The 20631-nt window shown below is 31.4% G+C and overlaps 1 protein-coding gene across 1 annotated transcript in view; it reads right to left on the minus strand.

The window, feature by feature from the left end:
• LOC106470044 (beclin 1-associated autophagy-related key regulator-like) overlaps positions 1-19661 on the minus strand; it is a 38428-nt gene extending 18767 nt beyond the window's left edge. Inside the window, exons 1-4 of the mRNA XM_022398589.1 lie at positions 19405-19661; positions 11097-11159; positions 7200-7242; positions 4387-4468 (exon numbers count right to left, since the gene is read on the minus strand). Coding sequence (XP_022254297.1) covers positions 4387-4468; positions 7200-7242; positions 11097-11159; positions 19405-19622 — 406 coding nt within the window. The 5' untranslated portion in view covers positions 19623-19661. The remainder of the gene's footprint in view (positions 1-4386; positions 4469-7199; positions 7243-11096; positions 11160-19404) is intronic.
• Between the last annotated feature and the right edge of the window lie 970 nt (positions 19662-20631).

Consider the following 20631-nt stretch of genomic DNA (forward strand, 5'->3'; position numbering starts at 1 on the left):
AAGACTTTCCCTTAGTGAAACCATGCTGGCTCTTTGACACTATACCAAACTGCTTTAAGTGCCTCTGCAATGCATCTTTAATCACACTCTCCAAAACCTTTCCAACTACTGATGTAAGACTAACTGCAGGGAACAATTTTTATCACCTCCTTTAAATATTGGACTAACATTAGCCAACTTCCAATCTTCTAATACTCTTTCACTACTCAATGACCTAAAAAAAATATTAGCTAGTGGTTCACAAATAAAATCTTTAAGTTCCTTTAAAACTCTAGGATAAAAGTTGTCTGGTCTCGGGGATTTATCTATTTTTAGGTTTTCCAACTTTTCTCTTACAATTTCAGGACTTAAAATTATCACTTTTTATGTCAGTATTTTCCCCATACGTTAAGTGCTCTGGTTGAGGCATAATACTTGTATCTTCCTTCATAAAACCTGAAGAAAACATGTAATTTAATAAGTTTACCATCTCATAATCTTCCGAGATCAGCTCCCCACTATATTTTTTTAGAGGCCCAATCCCCATCCTAACATTTTGCTTACTCGTCATATACCTATAAAATTCCTTATTGTTTAATTTAACTCTCTCAGCCAACCCTCTTTCATGAACAGTTTTTGCCCTTTTAACTTCCTTTTTAATCAGCTCTCTTGATTTCCTATAGTCCACCAAGTCCTTATTATTTCCATAAGTTTATATTTCTTGAATTTATTATGTTTATCTCTAATAATTCGAGGGATTTAGTCTTTATGAGCTATCTAAAGCCTATAAATACTACATAGTATACTTCTAAAGAGTTTGAGCAGTTTAGATGCATGTGTTTTGTCATGTAATTTAATGGATATGCACAAAAAGTTTTTAGTCTAACATTATCTTTATTTTTTGCTAAAACTAAACAATGATTTTAATGATAGGGAAAAACATCACTGTCATATAAAAAAAGAATTAATTTGACAATGTGGCAGTGGACTTTAGCTTTCAAGCAGATTTGTGACATCTATAGTTCATGTTTAACCTGAAAAAAATAATATTCTTGCAACTGAAGAACAACATTTGAAATTATTTTTCACTTCAACAGATTATTCAAATTTTAATACATGTTTATGGCTACCTTTGGTTAAAAACATGCTATGTCATAAGGGCATTCTGTGAAGAGGGAGGAGGGGACAAATGCAGTGGCTTACAAGTTCAAAATAATAATTCATTTATATTGAACACAAATAATTTAATTATTGCTGATTAAAACTGGAAATGTCCATTAGAAATGCAAGATAGTGGGTATTTTTACTAATCCATAACAACATAAAAACAAAAAATGTTAGAAAGGAAAACAGGATTTAAAATATTCTTTTTAATAAGTGTATTGCTAAAGAAAATTATTTCTTTTATTCACAAAATACAAAAATATTTTATAGAATAAGAGTAGCCAGTATTTTTACTATCTAACAAAATGTAACTGTAAGCCTTGCAGAATAATACTATCGTTAGGTTTGTTGTGGTCAAAGTTACAACAGAAAAACAATAAGTGGAGGAATAATATAATGTGCTGCACAAGAGAAAAGAGAAGTATTAAACCATTAGCTCACTGACACTTACAAACTTACTTTCATCCCATTTTAGGTATGCAGTTGAATTTATTACACTGTATTTTCAATTGAATGGTACATGAATTATTCATGATTTATTAATTGTTTGTCTGTTTTAGCATAGAGTTCACAGTAAGCTACCTATGCTTTATCCATAATGGGGAATTAAACCCCGGATTTTAGGGCTGCAAGATAAAAACTTACAGCTGATCCACTGGAGGACATGTGTATAATAAAATAAAATGAAATTAATAAGCTTGTTTATTATATATAGTGTTAAGATTTTATTTCATAGCTTAAATATTTTTATAATACATATAAAACAGATTATCGTTGAATTATAGTATATGTAGATGATAAAGCTGATAGTTTTTGATATGAAATGTAATAAAATTCTTATACCTATGAAAAACAAAACTGTTAAATGTCTCTTTAACTGCCATTAAGCTTGTCCTGAATGCAAAATGGAATGATGAATTCTATTTATATGAAAGACTTAAAATTCTGTAACTTGTCTTTTTTTAAGATGTGTGAGAAAACTTAATGTCATTAACTTTATTTCATTTTTTCTACTTGCAAATCCTTGTTGAAGACTATTTATAATAATATAATAAATAAACCTACAATGTATGTTTGTAAACATCCTTTGCATTTGGAGACATATTTTTGAATTATCAGTAAATTAATTAAAAGTATGCCTAAGTTTGAATTATGGAATATACTACTATGATTTTATTCTGTTATATATGATAGTCAACCAGATTTTACCAATATTTTTTTAGAACTGCATGAATTTTTATTTTTAGATATTACTAGTCCTCTTTGCTTACTAAATCTTTCAAATTTGAAGCATAAATAATAACTTATAATATATTAAGCATAGCCTTTCTGTATGGTCAACTGTAAGGGCATTTCAAAGTTGTTTATAAATTCTGAGAATGGAACCCCACTGATGAGCATATATTTACTGTTTATAAAAGAAAGGGTCAGTTAAAAAATAGTATATATATAATATCAATACTATTGACAAGGAATCTAATATGAGCAAAAACTGGATGGGTTTTAAATGCATGACACCAAAAATTTCTTGAAAGAGCCAATTCACTTGGCAAATAGATTTCATTATTTATTTATTAAATATAATATGTGACACAAATAACTACTCAGAAAACAAAACAGCAAACAGGTTAGTAAGTACGAATTTTTTAACAGAAGATATATGACCAGGTCTACTAATAAGATATAAAAACCATAATGTTAAGCAGATATTGGGTAAACCAAACTGCAACAATAAATTTGCTTGTTTAAGGGATATTTCATGATAAGATATTTATCATATATAATGACACGATTAGAAAATAAGAAGAAATATGATATGGATATATTTTAATCTTTTGATCATATTTCCTCACTTGCTGTATATACCCGACACGTACATTACAAAAATAACTTCTAAAACTTATTTTTCCAAAGACAATTAGTTACACCTTAACTTATTTTAGGCATTATTCATTCATATATAATCCACCCAGTCAGAAATAACATACTGTACTACCTCTTGAGTGCCTAATTTAAAGATATTTGACTAGGTCTATAATTAGCTGCTCTAACTTATAAAAACATTATGTAAAACATACTATTTTCAGTAGACTGCTTGTGCATAAACTCTTTTGCTCAAAATAGATGAGAACAAACTCAACTACTGAATCAATCACAACAATAGTCCATTCATTCTTGACCTTTCAGTGGATTACTGAGCTTGTAATTTCTTGTTCTTATAAATAAAGATGTACAGACACACTTTTTGAACTTTCCTTCAAAGTTAGTAGTTTCAAACTCTTATAAAAACTAAAAACTTACCAATATTTGGCAGAAAAAAGCAACTAATGCTACCTTACTAGGTGGCATTGTATCAATGCTCTAACATTACATACTATTAGGCCTAACATTAGGCTAACAGATACTACAGAAGGCTGGGTAAGTTATATTAAAATAATTTTGAATATGGAAATCAGCAAGTCACATGATAAACAGTCATCATGGAATAGCATGTACCAGAATTACATTTTGACATTCTATGGTATTTCATAGGTAATATGATGCCACCAAAAATTGATCAATTTTGGGAAATGTAGGTAACAGCCCCCTAGTGATGCAAAATATTATATGATATAATAAAGATGTGTTCAAATTGGGGTTAAGAATTTTCAAACTCTGAATATCCCTTGTATTTAATGACATTGGTAAATAAAGGAAGATTGATCAACTTGGGTTCCAGGACCATCCAGAAGAACACCTGCAACAATTTGTACCACAACCGTGGTAAGCAAAAGTACTTACTTACAAAAGGATAAAAATACCTGAACTACATAACAAATATGTAAGCAAGTCTACAAATAATTTAGCTACATTCAATATTATAATTTTCCCTTAACATTCAATAGAATAATGTTGACATTGTAAATTTTAAATATCAAACATTTTAGCTATTAATATATCTAATGATTCCATCTGAACATTTAAATAATTTTTGGTTAAACTGCATTCTGGTCATGTGAAATTACCAAATCCAGACAACATGCAATAAAAAATTTTGCCACCAGACTGATTTTGGACTTTGGTACTAACAAAGATAAAGCAAAAATGTAATATGGTTAATATTTCATGTTTTAATTTGATGGTGGAAGCAATTTTCTTTAAACAACTGATATATTCTAACCACAAATGAGAATAAACAGATATGAAAAAAAATTATTGTTTTTTTGTATCTTTCATTCATTTAATTCCTAAATAATCAATTACCTGCTTTTACTGTTTCCTTACTCTCCTTCAGAGATAATTCCAGGAGTTCAATTCTTTGTAGTAGCTGTTGTTTTTTCAATACCTAATTTGAACAAGTTTAACATGAATGTTAAAGCTTTGAAATATATAATAGAGTAACAAAAAATCTTAGAATAAATTATTTAAGTCTTCATTAATTTACATTAACAGCAGACCTTAATATTAAATATTACACATTATACGAGCCCTGTGTGAAGTTCAAATCATTAAATTTTCACTTGTAGGCATTTCACGTACATGTACATAATAATAAAATCTACACTTACAGCTAACTACAAAACTCACTCATAGTACTGTGTAAACATGAGGTACAAAATGTGGAACTTATACAGTACTCCTCTGTTCACAAGTTATACATTCATTAACACTTGTATTTCCCATTCAACATCTTACAAACACTGTTTAAGTTTCAGGTTTTAAGACTGAAAAAAGAAAAGTGAGAGAAAACACTAGTGATGAGATCAACCATTAAACTGTGTGCTGCTATATCTTAACAAACTTTAAAGTTAGAATATCCTCCTTTATAGCAAATTATTAGATGTTTTTAAGACGTAAATAATCAGATTCAGTCAGAAAACCTTGATTTAATTACATCATATCATCAAATTTATAACACACACAAAAAAAAGAAATGTAACAGTCAAGGAAACTGTAAGTTTGAAATATTACAATAATATTGCATAATACTTTAAGTACAATATTGATCTTATATAAAAGCAAATTTTAAGTACGACTGTTATTTAAGTTTATATTACATCTAGATTTATAGGTTCATTTCTTAAGTCAGACAAAATATTATCTCAAGTAAGTATACAATTTGAATTGTACATATTAATAAAAAATAAGTGTTATTTTTCACATTATCTATTGATATTCCAGCAAGTCGAGTAGGTAGGGTGTTAAAATTTTACATTCTTGCTTGTAATTATGTATAGTTTATGAATCTAATTGATTGTAAACCTCTACAGCCTATTTTCGATGGTATGAAATTCTGAAAGAGAGAAATTGGAGTGCAGACACACCAGGTGACACAGAGGAGTGAAGACTGATAATTTTTGGAAATGTTTCTTCTAAAAATCAATACGTTAAAACTTAGATAATATTAAAATTTGAATTACAAACTATGTTTTATAATAAAGTTGTTTAATTAGATTTTGAATGTATCTCTATAAAAGGGTGTGACATGCACTTTGACCTTGTCATAAGCATAAGGTTAATAAAGTGTTTGATTCTTTTTGTTGTTCCCTCATTGCAATATACAAAAGTCATATCTAACTGACTCAAAAAAGGTGGTAAGATAATAACATAATGAAATGATTTACTGGAGTAAATATTAACTAACTTTTTTACTTAAATAAACATTCTTGAATTATTCAGTGATAAAAACATTTTTCTGATTAATAATTTCAAAACTAATAATTCATATTATAAATGCTTCATTTTATTACATTTTTCTACAGTAGAGTTACTTGTAAAAAATGTTAATAATTATTTATAATAAACACCACATACATTCCTGTTTTGTATTACTTTTAACATTATAAGAGATTAGATAGATACCTTCCATCTTCTGGCTCTTTTCACCAACACTTTCCTATCTCTATTTTACTGTTGATCTGTTATTTTTATATATACACTACTGCTAGAAAGTTTGTAAGCAGATAGAAATGAAATAAATGCCCTTGAAATTAAATTATTCAACATAATAGCAATAAATATCATATTATACACTTAGATATGTGCAAATATAAGGTTAATCTAATTATTTTTACTTATGCATTAGATTAATTGAAACAGCCATCACTGAACTTAATGAAGCTTTGCATATTCATATCATTCTATAAATACATTTACCAAAACATTCAGACATTATGACATTCCAGGCTGTAAGAATATATAGTGATACAAATCTTTTAAATTATTTGTCATAATAGATTCTTCATGTTTGTCAATCTCAACCAACAGAAGTTCAATAGGTGATAAATCTGGAGTTTGTAGTGGTCAAGTCATTTTTTAGAGAACCCCTTCGTGTTCCATGCATTCAATGCAGCCTCAGCACAATTTAAGTGTATATTTTGGATAATTCCTCTTACTGTTGGAAAATGAAATACTGGTTAATAAAAGTAACATTAGACAACATAACATGATTCTGTATTACTATAATAATTCTATGTACATGAACCTGTAAATGTCCCCTGGTCTTTTTTTTTTGCATCTAAGCAGCTATGAACCAAGATATATCTACCTCCGTGCTTAACTGAAGGAAGTTTCCAAGATATTATCTTTGTTGTCTGTAATATTCATATTATGGTACATTTTGGTTACTAATGAATATAATGTCTAATGTTTAAGGGTAAATAATTAGATTATGATAGCACATATATATATATATATATATATATGCACACACACATGTGTGTTTTAAATTATATAATTTAGTCTATTGCTATTACAACCAATACATTTTTATTTTCCCCTCATTTCCAAAGGTGTGTCTTCTTCCAACCTTGTAAATGGCAGTGTAAGTTTTTAGTTTTTTCTTATAGAGCAAAAGACTTTCATATGAAGTTGGTCCAATACAATTCATGTCAGTCATACTGGTTTACATGATTAATAACATATCAATACAGTGCTGAAACTTTACATATATATACTAATATTACGCATTTCATATCAATTCACTTATGTAAATACACACAATCATTATCATCAAAATACTACATACTTCCAGGCAATACTTGTTATATCCACATACAGAAACCAGAAAGACTTACCAAATGTTTCAACCTTGAACGAGTTGAGAACTTTTCTTTGAAACTACAACAAATGAAATTATTAAAATTGTTACAATGTGTCTTTTATGAGGGAATTATAAATAATGTACAAGTGGCTCTATCTACAGTAACTTTATTGTACATATACAACATAATCATAAACCACCTAAAAAAGTTGTCTTTACTTACTTATGACTTTGAGGTGAGGAAACTATTATTGAAACACACGAACAATCAGTAGCATACATACTACCATTACATAACTACGGGGCCAGGGGATCAAGAGAGTCCATAAAGTTAGGCCATTAACCCTTTCACAATTGCTGGGCACCTTTCAGATGTCAAGTGCACACCTGCATATTACATCTCAAACTTTAACTAGAAATAGTAACTCTAACTATTGTTTCGTCTCCGTTTGTTAGTTAATTTTCCGTAACTTCATTCCGACGAAACTTTAGCGACACAAGTCCTTTCTTAAATAAAACTGGTTTATTCTTTCTGAATATAACTTTGCAATACACTTAATTTCAACAGCTGCGCTATAAAAAACGCTATAATTCTCAACAAACGTCTCACGTGCTCAACTTCAACAATACTCAGTTCAATTACACACTCTCTGACTGCAGTTCAATTACTCATTGCCCCGTCACGTTATGACCGTCTTATATATACAAGACTAACATATATCTAGTAAATGCTAGGGCATTCATGAAAGAACAGGATATTTCTAGAAAGAGGTGGCGTGATACTAGTCACGTGACCTCGCTGACGCAACACTATTTTAATAATATTTTTATTTTAGAAGTGATACTTTGTCATTTTGCAATAACATTTATCTAGGGTATTTTGTAAAGCAAAATGAAAACTTTCCTTTCTGTGTAGGAGCCTCACCTGTAAACAACTCACTTACTGATCTTTTTTTTTTACTTTTTCTGCCCACCCTAAAGCATAAGTTTATATTTGCTAAGAAACTGCTATACCATCAAAATATAATTATCTATGTCTTATTTCTCATATGAGTTGTAAAAAAAAAAGGTTGAGCTTATACTCAAATTTTGCTTGGGACCCATAACATTCTATAAATGTCATTGCAAGTAATACAAATACAGGAGTCACAAACAATGGATAATGGCTCTAGGTGACAAAGTTATTAATGGTAAAAAACATTAGCAATGAAAATACAAAGGAAATGCAAATAAGCTATGTAATGTATTAATATTTTGTATGCAAGGCCTTTGTTTTACACAGAGCATTACACTTTATTTTCATGCTGTCATGCAATGTATGATTGTGGAATATTTTTTAAAGTGTTCTTTAATACTCTGTACAATTGAATCTTGTCAGTTTGTATATAAGTAAATACAGCCTCAATAATGTTCATATTATAACTTTATGCAGATTAATTCATGAATCATGGTTGTGAGTGTTCCATTGGTTACTTTAACATTAATATATCACTTGCTGCATATTTACTGGAGGATGAGTCATGTTCTTGAGGGAAGGGAATGGCAGCTCAAAATCTACCTGTGCTTATCAGCAGTCAGGGTGCCATAAACTTTGTGCAGATCACCAACACTGTTGGTCAAGGTGCATCTCCAAATGTGTACTAATCTCCCACCATGCCTCACTATAGATATACACTGACTATGATATCATTCTCCTCTCCACCACTGAACAAACTGTTGTTGATTGTTGTCAAACAATTCAAAGTTGGGTTAATTTCTAAATACATCTCTAGCTTTAATCATTTCACAGTTAGTGATCCCATGCTAATTCAACCTTTTTGTTTTTTGTTTACTATTCTCAGCAGTGTTGTTTTTTTTCAAGTAGCTATACATCCATTGAGATCACTTCATACTAATGTGTATCTTATTGTTCTCACACTTTTATTTAAGTAAGCTCATTGGCAAGATCTGTATTTGAGCATCATATATCTAATAAAGAACAAACTCTGAGATACTTAACATAAGTTTTAGAGAATTTCAGTTTTCTACCTTGACCACTAATATTAACAGTTCCAATTTCATGTACTCTCTTCAGGGTCTTGCATGCAACTCCTATTGCAACATGAAGTTTTGCCACAATTTTAAGCATTGAGTTTTCTTGCCCAACTTAACTGATTTGTACATGCTTGTCATGTGACATTTCAGTCCTGATAGTCATAACTAGATTCACACTATTACTGGGCAAGCTAAGACTGCATGTTTTTTAATATAGTCTTTATATTGGTGCGACACTTTCTATTTCTTGGCTGACTACCAATCACAGTGTAACCTAAACTTCTAGCATGTAACTGTACTCTGGTATAGTTTATTTTCATATGACAAATGGGTAGCATTTCTGTAGTATTTCCTTTTTAACCCCCCCCCCCCCCCCCCATTGTTTCCATAAGTATTCTCAGTACTACACATAAAAACATATAGATAATGTTTTTCATCAAAATGATTATTGTGTATTATACTTCTATTTCTATTTAACCCCACAGAAGTCCCGATGAGGCATTTCAAACCAAACAAGAACCAGGAAAATATGGGTACGTACAATCTTTGTGAGTAAGAATTGAACCAGAGGCTCATAAAACCTTTATAATATCTGGAAGAGTATGTAAAAGGAAGAAAGTCTCTAGAAGTTGTATCACATCATTTTTAATATTCATAGCCAGCAGTACAATAACAGAAGTCTAATAATAGCATAAGAACAGTACAACAGATGAAAGTGTGCCACTATTCAACACATCATTTCTGAATGCAGTGAAGTATGATGAAGACTTGGTTGAATTAATTGAACAACCCACGAAGAGATTTGATAATTTTCAATACTGAAGGATTAATCAGAAAAGTATGGATTATATGGCATAATAATATTTAAAAAATTAGACAGTTTAGTTCTTTCTATGCTTTATTTTGTGAGGAAAAGGACTATTTTTTTGCTTTGATAAAAGACTCTCATTTGGAATGCTATATTGTTGTAAGCTGTATTTTTTGTCTTAATTTAGATAAATGTTAGTAGAGGGAGCTAGTCATGACATCATCTAGAAATTTCACAAAAGTTAGGAATTTAGAAGTTTCTTATAGTATGTAGAAAATGTAGAAAACTAAGTGAGTCAGAGTGAATTGCTTCAGTGCCAGTCAGTGAGTTATTTAGTTCAGTGTTACTAATGAGAGTTATTGTGTCTATTCAGTTACTTAATGAGTTTGTTATAAATTGATTAACAAGAGGAAACTTAACATCAACAAGTAAATTTGTAAGTTAGGGGTACCATTTGTCCCAGAATTACTCTTTGAATGTGAAATTAAGCCTACATGTGAAAGTAATTTATTATGTTACATGAACTAGAATTGGCATTATTTTTGTCAAATAATGCAAAAGAACCCACACACCAGTAGAATATGTTACAACAATATTTTTAGTATCTTTATAATATAGAGATATTAAGCTTTTAGGAAAGGTTCATAGAAGAACTGTTGCTACAGAGTACAATTCTTGGATTGAAGAATATCAATGCAAGTTAAGAATCAAAACTTAAGTACCTATATTAACTCCTGCAGTTGTGAAAAAAATAATTACATATACAGTTAATGATTCACTTGCTAAAGTAATGTTTGTGTTTCTTAATTTGACATTTAAATTGTTTCAGCAGAACTCTGAATGTTAGTAGTTGATAAATAAAGTTACATAAGAATATAGGCTTGTTCTTTAATTTACAAGTTCTCAAAATGTTTATCTAAAAAAATGTGATTTAAAATCAAATGCAATATAGTTTGTAGAAATCTATGGAAGATAAATCTTAGAAACTGCTGATTTTGTGAGGAAAATATTAATGGAAGTAATGTAGTTACTAAAATGAGTGTTATATGTTAATATAACACAAGTCCACTGTTTCATAGTCAAACTTACCTCTCTAATAGAATAGACTTTTCATGAGAAGCCTTAAATAACTTCAGTTTCTTTTCTGCATATCTAGAAAATAAAAAAATACAATATTGTATTCTGGGCATTCTTGAATAATTAATATTTTAACAGTTGAAACTAGGATTTCTTTTATATATATAGCAGTTGTAATATTTTGATAAGTGAACAAATAAATGCACCTTTTGTTCTCCAGACCAAATAACTTTTTTGTTAATGTAATGGATATCATTATTGCACTACTGTTTATCAAAATGTATGAAAAGTAATTTTTTTCTATAAAATGCATTGTGAAAAATCATGAATTCAAGCACAAAAAGACTATATAATATTTTATTATCTTTGTGTTGTATGCGAGAGAAGAAGTAATTATGGTGCCATTAATGTACATAAAATATATCAACAACCAAATTTTCTCCTTCACTTGCCTAACTTTCAGACTAATTAATGAAAATCAACTAAAATTTTGATACTGCAAAACCTCTTATGTGCCAAGTCTAAAATTACTTGATAAGCTAGCTGGAGGCTCAGAATACAGGTTATAATTCTGTCATGGAAAATTTCTATCATAAAATGCTGCTTCTGTTTCTTTGTAGCTTGGATTTGTATTGATAAATCCATGCTAGTCTCATTAGTAATCCTTATTGTAAAACACATAATCAGAACAATTTACTAATATCAATTTAAACATTAAAAAAGTTACTTCAAATATTAGTGGTTACTCTAAATCCTACAAAAGCCACAAATATGATAATAAATATTCACCACTTAAACTGTCACTGTTTATTCAAACAGACTACATATTAGCAAAGGTTTTATTCTTTGTCATACAGATATTCTTGAATACAATATGATTAACACATGTATGATCAAACAATTTCATACATTACATAACTGGATATCTTAATTGGATCAAAAATGAAACCATATGTAAAGTACATTTTAGGCATTATTTTAATATATATATACACCTACCTGCTGAGCAAGTGATAGTTCAATTTCCTTTTATAATGCCATAAACTGTTTTGTATATAATGACATTATATACAAGTATGCAGTCTCAACATTTTTACAATGTAAATATATTCTGGTATATTCAGATTCTAAAATCTATATTGAAACTTCTACCATGTACAAGCCATTAACAATCTTCAAAATCAAAAGACAGCTGTGGCTAGTGATACCTTTTGTTTCATTAATAAATCTGTATGTTGGATTGATGCTCTGAAGATCCAGTACATCTTACACATTTGATCTTACATACTGTCAAAAGCATTCTCACTTGAATGGTATATAATGCCACATCCAGTTTTTCAGACTTTTTAGTAAAACACAACATGAAAGTCAAGAAAAGTACTGAATGTGTAAGGGGTCAGTCTATTGGACAGATCAAATAATAGAGAATTAATATTGACTATAATTCAGAATTTACAAAGTGTACCTTCACAAGATTGGTAAACTCTTAGTCAACAGTTCAAGTCTGTTGTAACACAAAATATCAGATGTGTTAGTAAAGTTTCTATGCTAAAGACATGTCTTTGAAATATTGACACCAGTCTTACTTAAACTTTTACAAATTAGAGTGCAAGGTGATCATCATGTCAAGAATGAAAATACTCTTGTCCATTGTACAATTTGCAAAGTGTATTTGCATAGCCTAATAACCTCTTAAATGCATATCTAAAGTTTTTCAGTATATGATATTTTCTCTACTTTAACATGAACTGTTGCAAAATCAGCAATGAGGAGTAACATGATAGGCTGATAACTCTTGACATCAAATTCATAATATCATGTTGAATGACACTATGTAAAAGGTAGGGGCATGCACACTTTGACCCTCCTCCACCCTATGCGCATAAGGTTAACAAACAGATTTGCTGACCAGCAATACATTTCTATCTTGAAATGAATGGCCATATTCCTTTAGATATTCTAAACCAATAACCATTTTCTAGAATGTTCTAGTTAACCTTCATAATGGGGTATGATCACCCACTTTCTATTACTTTCTTAAACACACCTCATTTCTGTGTATAACCAGCCACAACTTATAGTTAACACACTTCAAAAATATATGAGAAACAAAATGGCAGTGTTGAGTATTTCAGTGGTTAATTTCTGTATGAAATAGAAAATTTCAGTTCCTCCATGTATGAACCATTAAAAAAAATATGTCTTCTATGTGTATGTCTCAGGATATTTTTATTTTGTTTCCTTTTTAAGTTAAAGAGCCTCAGGGACAAAGCTGTCTTTTTAGTCTTAAGCATAACAGGGTTAAATGCAGAGATGTGGATAATAGTCAGGACTAACTAATATTTTGACATCTTTACAGTAGTAATTATTTGTACATTGTGGAGAAGCTTATCATACAGTTCCTGGTTTTATGGAAGACTACACATATCTGGAGTCTCAAAGTTAACATACTCCTATACTAAAAATGTATTTCTGATAATACTTCCTCTTCTCACACTTTAGTTTTAACCCAACAGTTTTTTCCACCTATGTCAATGTGCCCCCTTGCAAAAATTGGAGAGCCTGAGAAATAGCCCATGGAAACTCTAAAAGATTGATGTGGAGAGAAGATTCCTCTTCTATCCAGAGGCCCTTGATTTACATATCCCCTACACAAGCTCCACATCCATAGAGAGAAGCATCCATGAAAAGATATATCTCAGGATGTGAGGGTGGGAGAGGGGCACTTTCTGTCATGTTATCCCTTTACAACTACCAGCCAAGATTGAATAGGCTGAAAGCCAATAGGGCCACCGGACAATCCAGTGCATCCTTGCAAATATTCCAATGATTCTGTAACAACCATTGAAGGGAACACATGTGGACCCTACCCAAAAGAATAAGTGATTCCCAGGATGTCCACATCTCCAAAAGAGAACAAACCACATGTGTCAGTGGAGAAGGAGATGACAATATTAGAAGAATGGCTCGTTTCATGGTCTGAAGGCATAGAGGAGAAGGTTGGGCCCAACAGAGACTTGAATTGAAAAATACCCCTAAATGGACAAGGTACTGTGTTGGAGTAAGAATAGACTCTGGATGAGAAACCCAGCTCTTGCAGCTTCAAATAAAAGAGCTCAAATGTGAAGAATCCAGTCATCCATATAATGGGGAGTGTGAATGTCCATTGAGTGAAGATGACATGAAAAAGATCTGACTATATGGCAAAAGACTTATGGAACAGGTGCAAGGCCAAATGTTAGAGCATGAAACTGAAAAACCTGTTTCTTGTGCACAAAATGGAGATATCAAAGTGAAGACTCCACGATCAAAATATGAATGTAGGCATCAGTGACATCAAACTTTGTCATCCATAGAACAGGTGCAAAATGCCATTGGAGGTAAAGAAATGACTCCATGGCTGAGAAGGATGGAGGAAAGGATTGAGACAAGAAAAGTTGATGACAGGTTGCCAACTGCCTGTCTTCTTCATTACTACAAACAAATGGGAATAAAAACCCTAAAGACAGTTTGAGCAGAACTTGGATGGCTTGTGCTCGGCAACTGGATTTAAGATGATCCTTGGGAGAGGAAAGACAACCATTATAGTAAACAATGGAGGAGGAGACATAAAATGAAGGACCAACCCTTTTGTAAGAACCTTAATGACCAACTGATCTGAGGCAAAGGTCTCCCATACAGACCCAAGCCCCCACATAACCTGGACCCTATAGGTTAGTCACCTATTCCATTGTCAGTACTCCACACAAGCATAACATACACCCTGATAAAAGCAGAATCTTCCTTGTGTTCTGACAGAATGTGTGGCTGACACAGGAGGTCTGAGTAAGCCATCAGTTAGAAGACTGAGAAAGATGGAAGGCCAGTGTCTAAAGGGAAAAGTGGAAACAGGCCACATCCCCCTGAGATTCCATGGAACCTGGAATACCTGCAAAAGTCGAATGTCTGAGAAAAAGAGCTTCTCCGAGGCCTCCAAGTTTTTGTTTGTTTATTATTTTTTTTTGCAAAAAGCTATCAGGTTTCTTCTTAACCCTAGTATTAATAATAAAACTGCTTGAATATAAATTAACTGTAAAAAATTAATAATAAAATAAAAAGGTCATAACTTGTTTGCTGTTGTTAAACATGAAATACAATTTCAAAAGGCTCATGGCCCATATACAACAAAAAATAATGGCTATTTTGATGGTGTCATAATTTCTGATGAGAATGCCTATTGTAAAAGGGACCCACCATGAGTCATTTAAAATGTGTCATAAATACAGCTGACACTGAATATCAACGTGATAAAAAGAAAGTAATATGTAGCCAATAATGGCGTGAGCATCACACTGCTCATATATTGGTGGGTCAGGTCCTTACAAGAGGAAAGAATTTGTGAATTGGCTATGGCTAATATGGAGTTTTATTGAAATATCTTTACAACTTCCATATAAACTACAGGGCCAATCAACAGTAGGTTTATCTGGAAAGGCTTATTATTCTGCTCATCATACCAAATTACCTGCCATCTGGTACAAAACATCAACCTGATGAAATGATTTATATCAAAATATGGAATGGACAGAGGTTTAATAGTGCTTGTGGTGACCAATATGGCTGAGGTGTCAATTATGGCCAGGAATCCATAAAAACTGTATGAAGATAATAAAGCTATGTTGACCAGCTGTTTGTTAATGTTATGCACTTTCTGGATCTTCAAGGAACTAAGCAAGTCCATAGAGATAATACAATGATGATACTGCCTAGCTTCAATGTGCCACAGCAAGTAAGATTGTACACATTAATGGCATTGATAATGGCATACATGGAGTTGGGAAATTAGTTACATTTATTAAGAATAGAAAAATCTTAAATCTGGCTGGCTATTATAAGGTCACTGTAATTTTACCTAGTGACGTAGATCAGTTGGCCAAATACAAGGCAGATGGCATCTAATTATGGCAAGTTTAAGATTATGCATGTGAGTATCATAAGTAAATATAAGTTAAACACAATCTAGACAGGAATTCTCTTAATTATGTAGGTGGGACAAACACACTTTGGGTACTGAATGATACAATTCTTAAGCCTGCAACACAGAGTTCTCATGCAACTGGTAGAGCTAATAGAAATTAACATTTTCCTTATCTGAAAATGCATTTTCAGTAGATATCTTCGCACACAGTTTAGCTATTTTCCTCACGTGTCTGCCTTAGAGATTTGTATGTCACTAGCCTTTAGGCAACTCCCACCTAATTTCAAAAGATTTTATGTGAATTGTGCTTTGCATGATAATGTCATCATTAAACAAAAGCCCTCCACATCTCTATGCTCAATAACTCCCCCTATGCACTTGCACTCATGATTCTTCATTCTTTGATGAAGCAAGGAAAACAAAGGTGCACCAGAAGTGGGGAGGATGGGTGGGAATGTGTGTTAGGAGGTGAGTATTTATTGGAAATACGTTTTCAAGGAAGAAAAACGTTAACTTCCAAGACAATACCTCATCTCCACACACAGTTTAGCTAAAATCCCACACTCAAGTGGTGGAGGTGTTGGTGACACCCAATGACAAGGGCTCTATAGAGGTACACCTGTGGAAGACGAACTCTTGTCTTGTCCAGGGTATACTTTCTGTGGGATAGATAGGAGGTTCAAGGCTGGTGGAGAGTGAAACATTTTGCATTTAGAGGGCAGTACTGAACAAGAAAAGCTATTATGTCAGCAGAGGTAAGTACCTGTCAAAAATACATTTTCAGTGTAGGAAAATAATAACATTGTAAGGTTTTATGTATTCATTCCTACCTTGTCTGTGTACTTTTTGGCATTGCCACCCCTATTTCATACTTACTTTTTGCTATTTGTTTCTTACTTGTTTCTCCTTTTTTTTTTTTAAACAATTTCATTGAAGTATGTTGATAAGTAAAAATTTGTTATATTTTTATAATTCAGTAATAATATATATATTGTTAATATCATAACAGTTTTGTCAGTTTCTCTAATTCTGGATTACACTAAGGACCAATGAAGCTGGAATGGTTTCTCCAGGACAGTAGAAATACCCCAGAGGACTGAACAGACATTAAGAAGATATTTACAGACACCACGCCTTCCAACTCACTGCATGTACATACAATCGACTCCACCACATGCTTGGGTCATATCGATTAATAAGGAGATCCCAGGCCATGAAGTATGATACTACATATACACACACACAGCTGCAAGGCTTGGCCCCACTGAAAATTTGAAGAAAAGTAGACTGATATAAAATGTATTGTTTTGATTAAGAAACTGGTGTCTTTAAACTCAGACATCAATAACATATACACAGATCTGTCAGTTGCATAAATACTTGATCTCCTTGAATATTAATTTAGATTATTATTTATTTATTTATTTATTTTTACTGAAATTGTTTTGGCAGATATCTTGTTTGTTCAATGAAAAGTCACAAATGCTAGCTATACAAGAAAAAATTGTGCTGTCATCTAGTGACCACAAATGAAACTGTTGTTTATGAAACATGGAAATAATATATGCTTATAAACTGAACTTACTGCTAAGAAAGATTTGGCTACTTACGTTGTGATTTTTGTATGGTTATGTGTATTCATCCCTACCTTGTTTCTGTACTTTATGGCATTGCTATCCTTAGATCATACTTAATTTTTGCAAATTGTTTATTTATTACGTGTATAAGGAGAGATTGAGACCTTTTTGTAATGAATCTTTTATTTTACACTAAGAGTAACAAAAAATGTTAATGGCAGAATTCTTAAAAAACAGAGTGTACTCATGAGTTCACAATTTGAAAATTCCAAGCCCACACTTAATAAACACAACTGAATGTAAAACTTCTAATTAATCAATATAACCAACCTTGATATGAGAATTTAGGAAAAAGAACTAGAAAGAAAAAACCTAATTTCATAAATTACACAAAATGTTCTTAATAATACACATTCATACTGTCTGATTAACCCACTGACTGTTGATTTGCCATAAATGGTACAATTCACCTCTGGCAATTGAATGCCAAGTTGCCATATACTGTGAACAGCTTGCAAAAATTCTGCACACGTTTAAAGCACCTGCAGTCACTAGAATAATTACAACTCACAACATTTATATGCCAAACTGAGTTTCAAACAACATCCAACCTAAAATTCCATGTTTTCAAGCATCTGATTTATCATTTCCTTTAGTTGCTATCAGATGATGAGATTAATATTCAATGTGGTATGTTTATTTACTTCAGGCAAAACATCTGATCAATATATTTTACATGATGTGACAGACATACTACATATGACCAACAGTGTGATAAAGACTTCAGCATCACCTAGTGTTGGTCATTTTGACTCACTAAGAAAATAATGCTAAAATTAATTTTTAATGAGTGTTAGTTAACATCATGCATAAGCACAAAAGACAGCTAAACTAAATGAAGGAAAAAGTCACTTCAAATTTAAATACAATAACAAAAAAGGAACTTGTTCTCTAGGGGTTAGGGGTGAACTAATTGAAATATTAAAAACTATTATGGAATTGACAAGATTGAGGCATCAGATCCCAGAAAAGGTAAGGCTTTAGAATTTTAATACATAGATGTGAAAAAAATTACTGCATTTCACAAAATTATATATGAATCTGCACTGGAGAATTTTGGCATTCATATTTATGTTGTCTTTTGTTTTGATTTCTGTCTAACTATTTTAATGCAAAGTAATGTATTTCTTTTGTTCAATATACTTAGCATGTTTTATTGTACAATAAGTAAATCAACAAAGACTTACAGGATAGCTTATTTTGTAATCATATTTCCTTAAAATCAGAAAACATACTTGTTTTAATACCTTTGACATATATTCTATAATCCACACCTTTTTAATCCCGTTTCAATCATTTCTTTAAGTAGAAGTAAAAATCTATACCTAGAAATATACCTTCATACACAGAACCAAATCCAAATATCTGCAACCTGGTATTCTGCTCCAAGTTCTATTCTAACACTAACTTATGTTATATTACAACTTATTACTAAATTAACTATGTTATTAAAAACTACAGAAAAAAGTTTAAATTACAATTTCAAACTCAGTCAAAATCTACAGTTTTGTCTTCTCCACTAGTACTTCTAGTTGAAAAGTAGTTCTACTAACTTCTAGTAAATAGTAGTATAAACAGTAAAACTTGTGCATTTATACTTTTCCCTTATTTAACCAAGTGATAGGTGCAATACACTGTCACTCACTATTTCAGCATTTGTCTAGGATTATTAGTATAACTAATATTAGTAATACTGTAGACGGTAGTGTTACCTACTAATACTAACCTTTCTGGGTACCTTGACTTAGAGTTAGGCTTGCAATGCGTAAAATCCCCGTTGCGTATACAATCTTGACAAAAAAAGATTCGTTTGCTTTGAGTGCACAGTGGGCATTTCCCGCTCCCGTAAACACTTCCTTTACCGTTGTTTGAACTTAAAGACGAAGAAAGACGAAAATCTATTGGTGCAGAACTACTGTCATTACTACTACAACTAGTCGCCATGAGCCAAACATTTCAACTTCGGTTTCATCATTTTATATGACGATTGTTTGCATGACATCTACTGACCTCTGTTGGATTATTACCTGCAGAAAAATATAATCATACTTTCACATCCTAATTTTCAATTAAGTTTCCATCAAAGTTCATCACAATAAAACAGTTGAGAACGCTTCATAAGTTAGGTGTAGATGTAAAGAGAACTTTAAAGAACTGTAAAATTTGAAATGGAACATCACGTACAAGTAAATAATGAAATTGCTTTTTGCTGAAAAACTTTAGTCTCTGTGTTTTCTTTTGAACATAATTTTAAGGTGTTTTAAATAAACAGAATAATTGTAAATTGAGCAATTATTAGCTGAGAATAATGCATTACAAAAACAAAAAATAAGAACAAAAACTGAAGCGCACCACGCAAGTCATACAAATATGTTAAATGGATGCACACTGCTATGTTTTTTTCCCCCTTCTCATTATAAATATGTTGACTTAGACTTATTACTAAACTCGAGACTCGCAGAATAATTTTATAGGCGCAGTTGCATTTCGTTGTAAAATGACAATATTATAATAACTATGTACAAATCTGAAAGGTTCGTTTATGCTTCATTATTGAAAAAAGACATTTACGAATTACCTTTCATGCCATGCCACTAATAAGCATACAGCATCACATATCGGAGCTTATATAATATTAACTTTAAATAATTACCAAAGTACGTTAACAAACTCTAAAAAACAAACAAAAAACTCTTAATAGTTACTAAATATTAGATAATTTTTCATTTATTGAAAAATGCCTTTACAATAATCTCATAGCCTATAAGCTTACACATACAGGGTTTTTGTTTGTTTGTTGGTGTACAAACAAAAGTATATCTGTGTTCTGCCCAACGCGGATATCGAAACCAGATTTTCAGTTTCTTATCGCCGAGTCACCGGGGGGAAACCACTTACAATGGATGTCAAACGTTGCCAACCACGATCACGAGGGCTTCTAGTTAGTTGAAAG

This window comes from Limulus polyphemus, unplaced genomic scaffold, assembly GCF_000517525.1.
Source record: "Limulus polyphemus unplaced genomic scaffold, Limulus_polyphemus-2.1.2 Scaffold3787, whole genome shotgun sequence".
NCBI classification, from domain to species: Eukaryota; Metazoa; Arthropoda; class Merostomata; order Xiphosura; family Limulidae; genus Limulus; species Limulus polyphemus.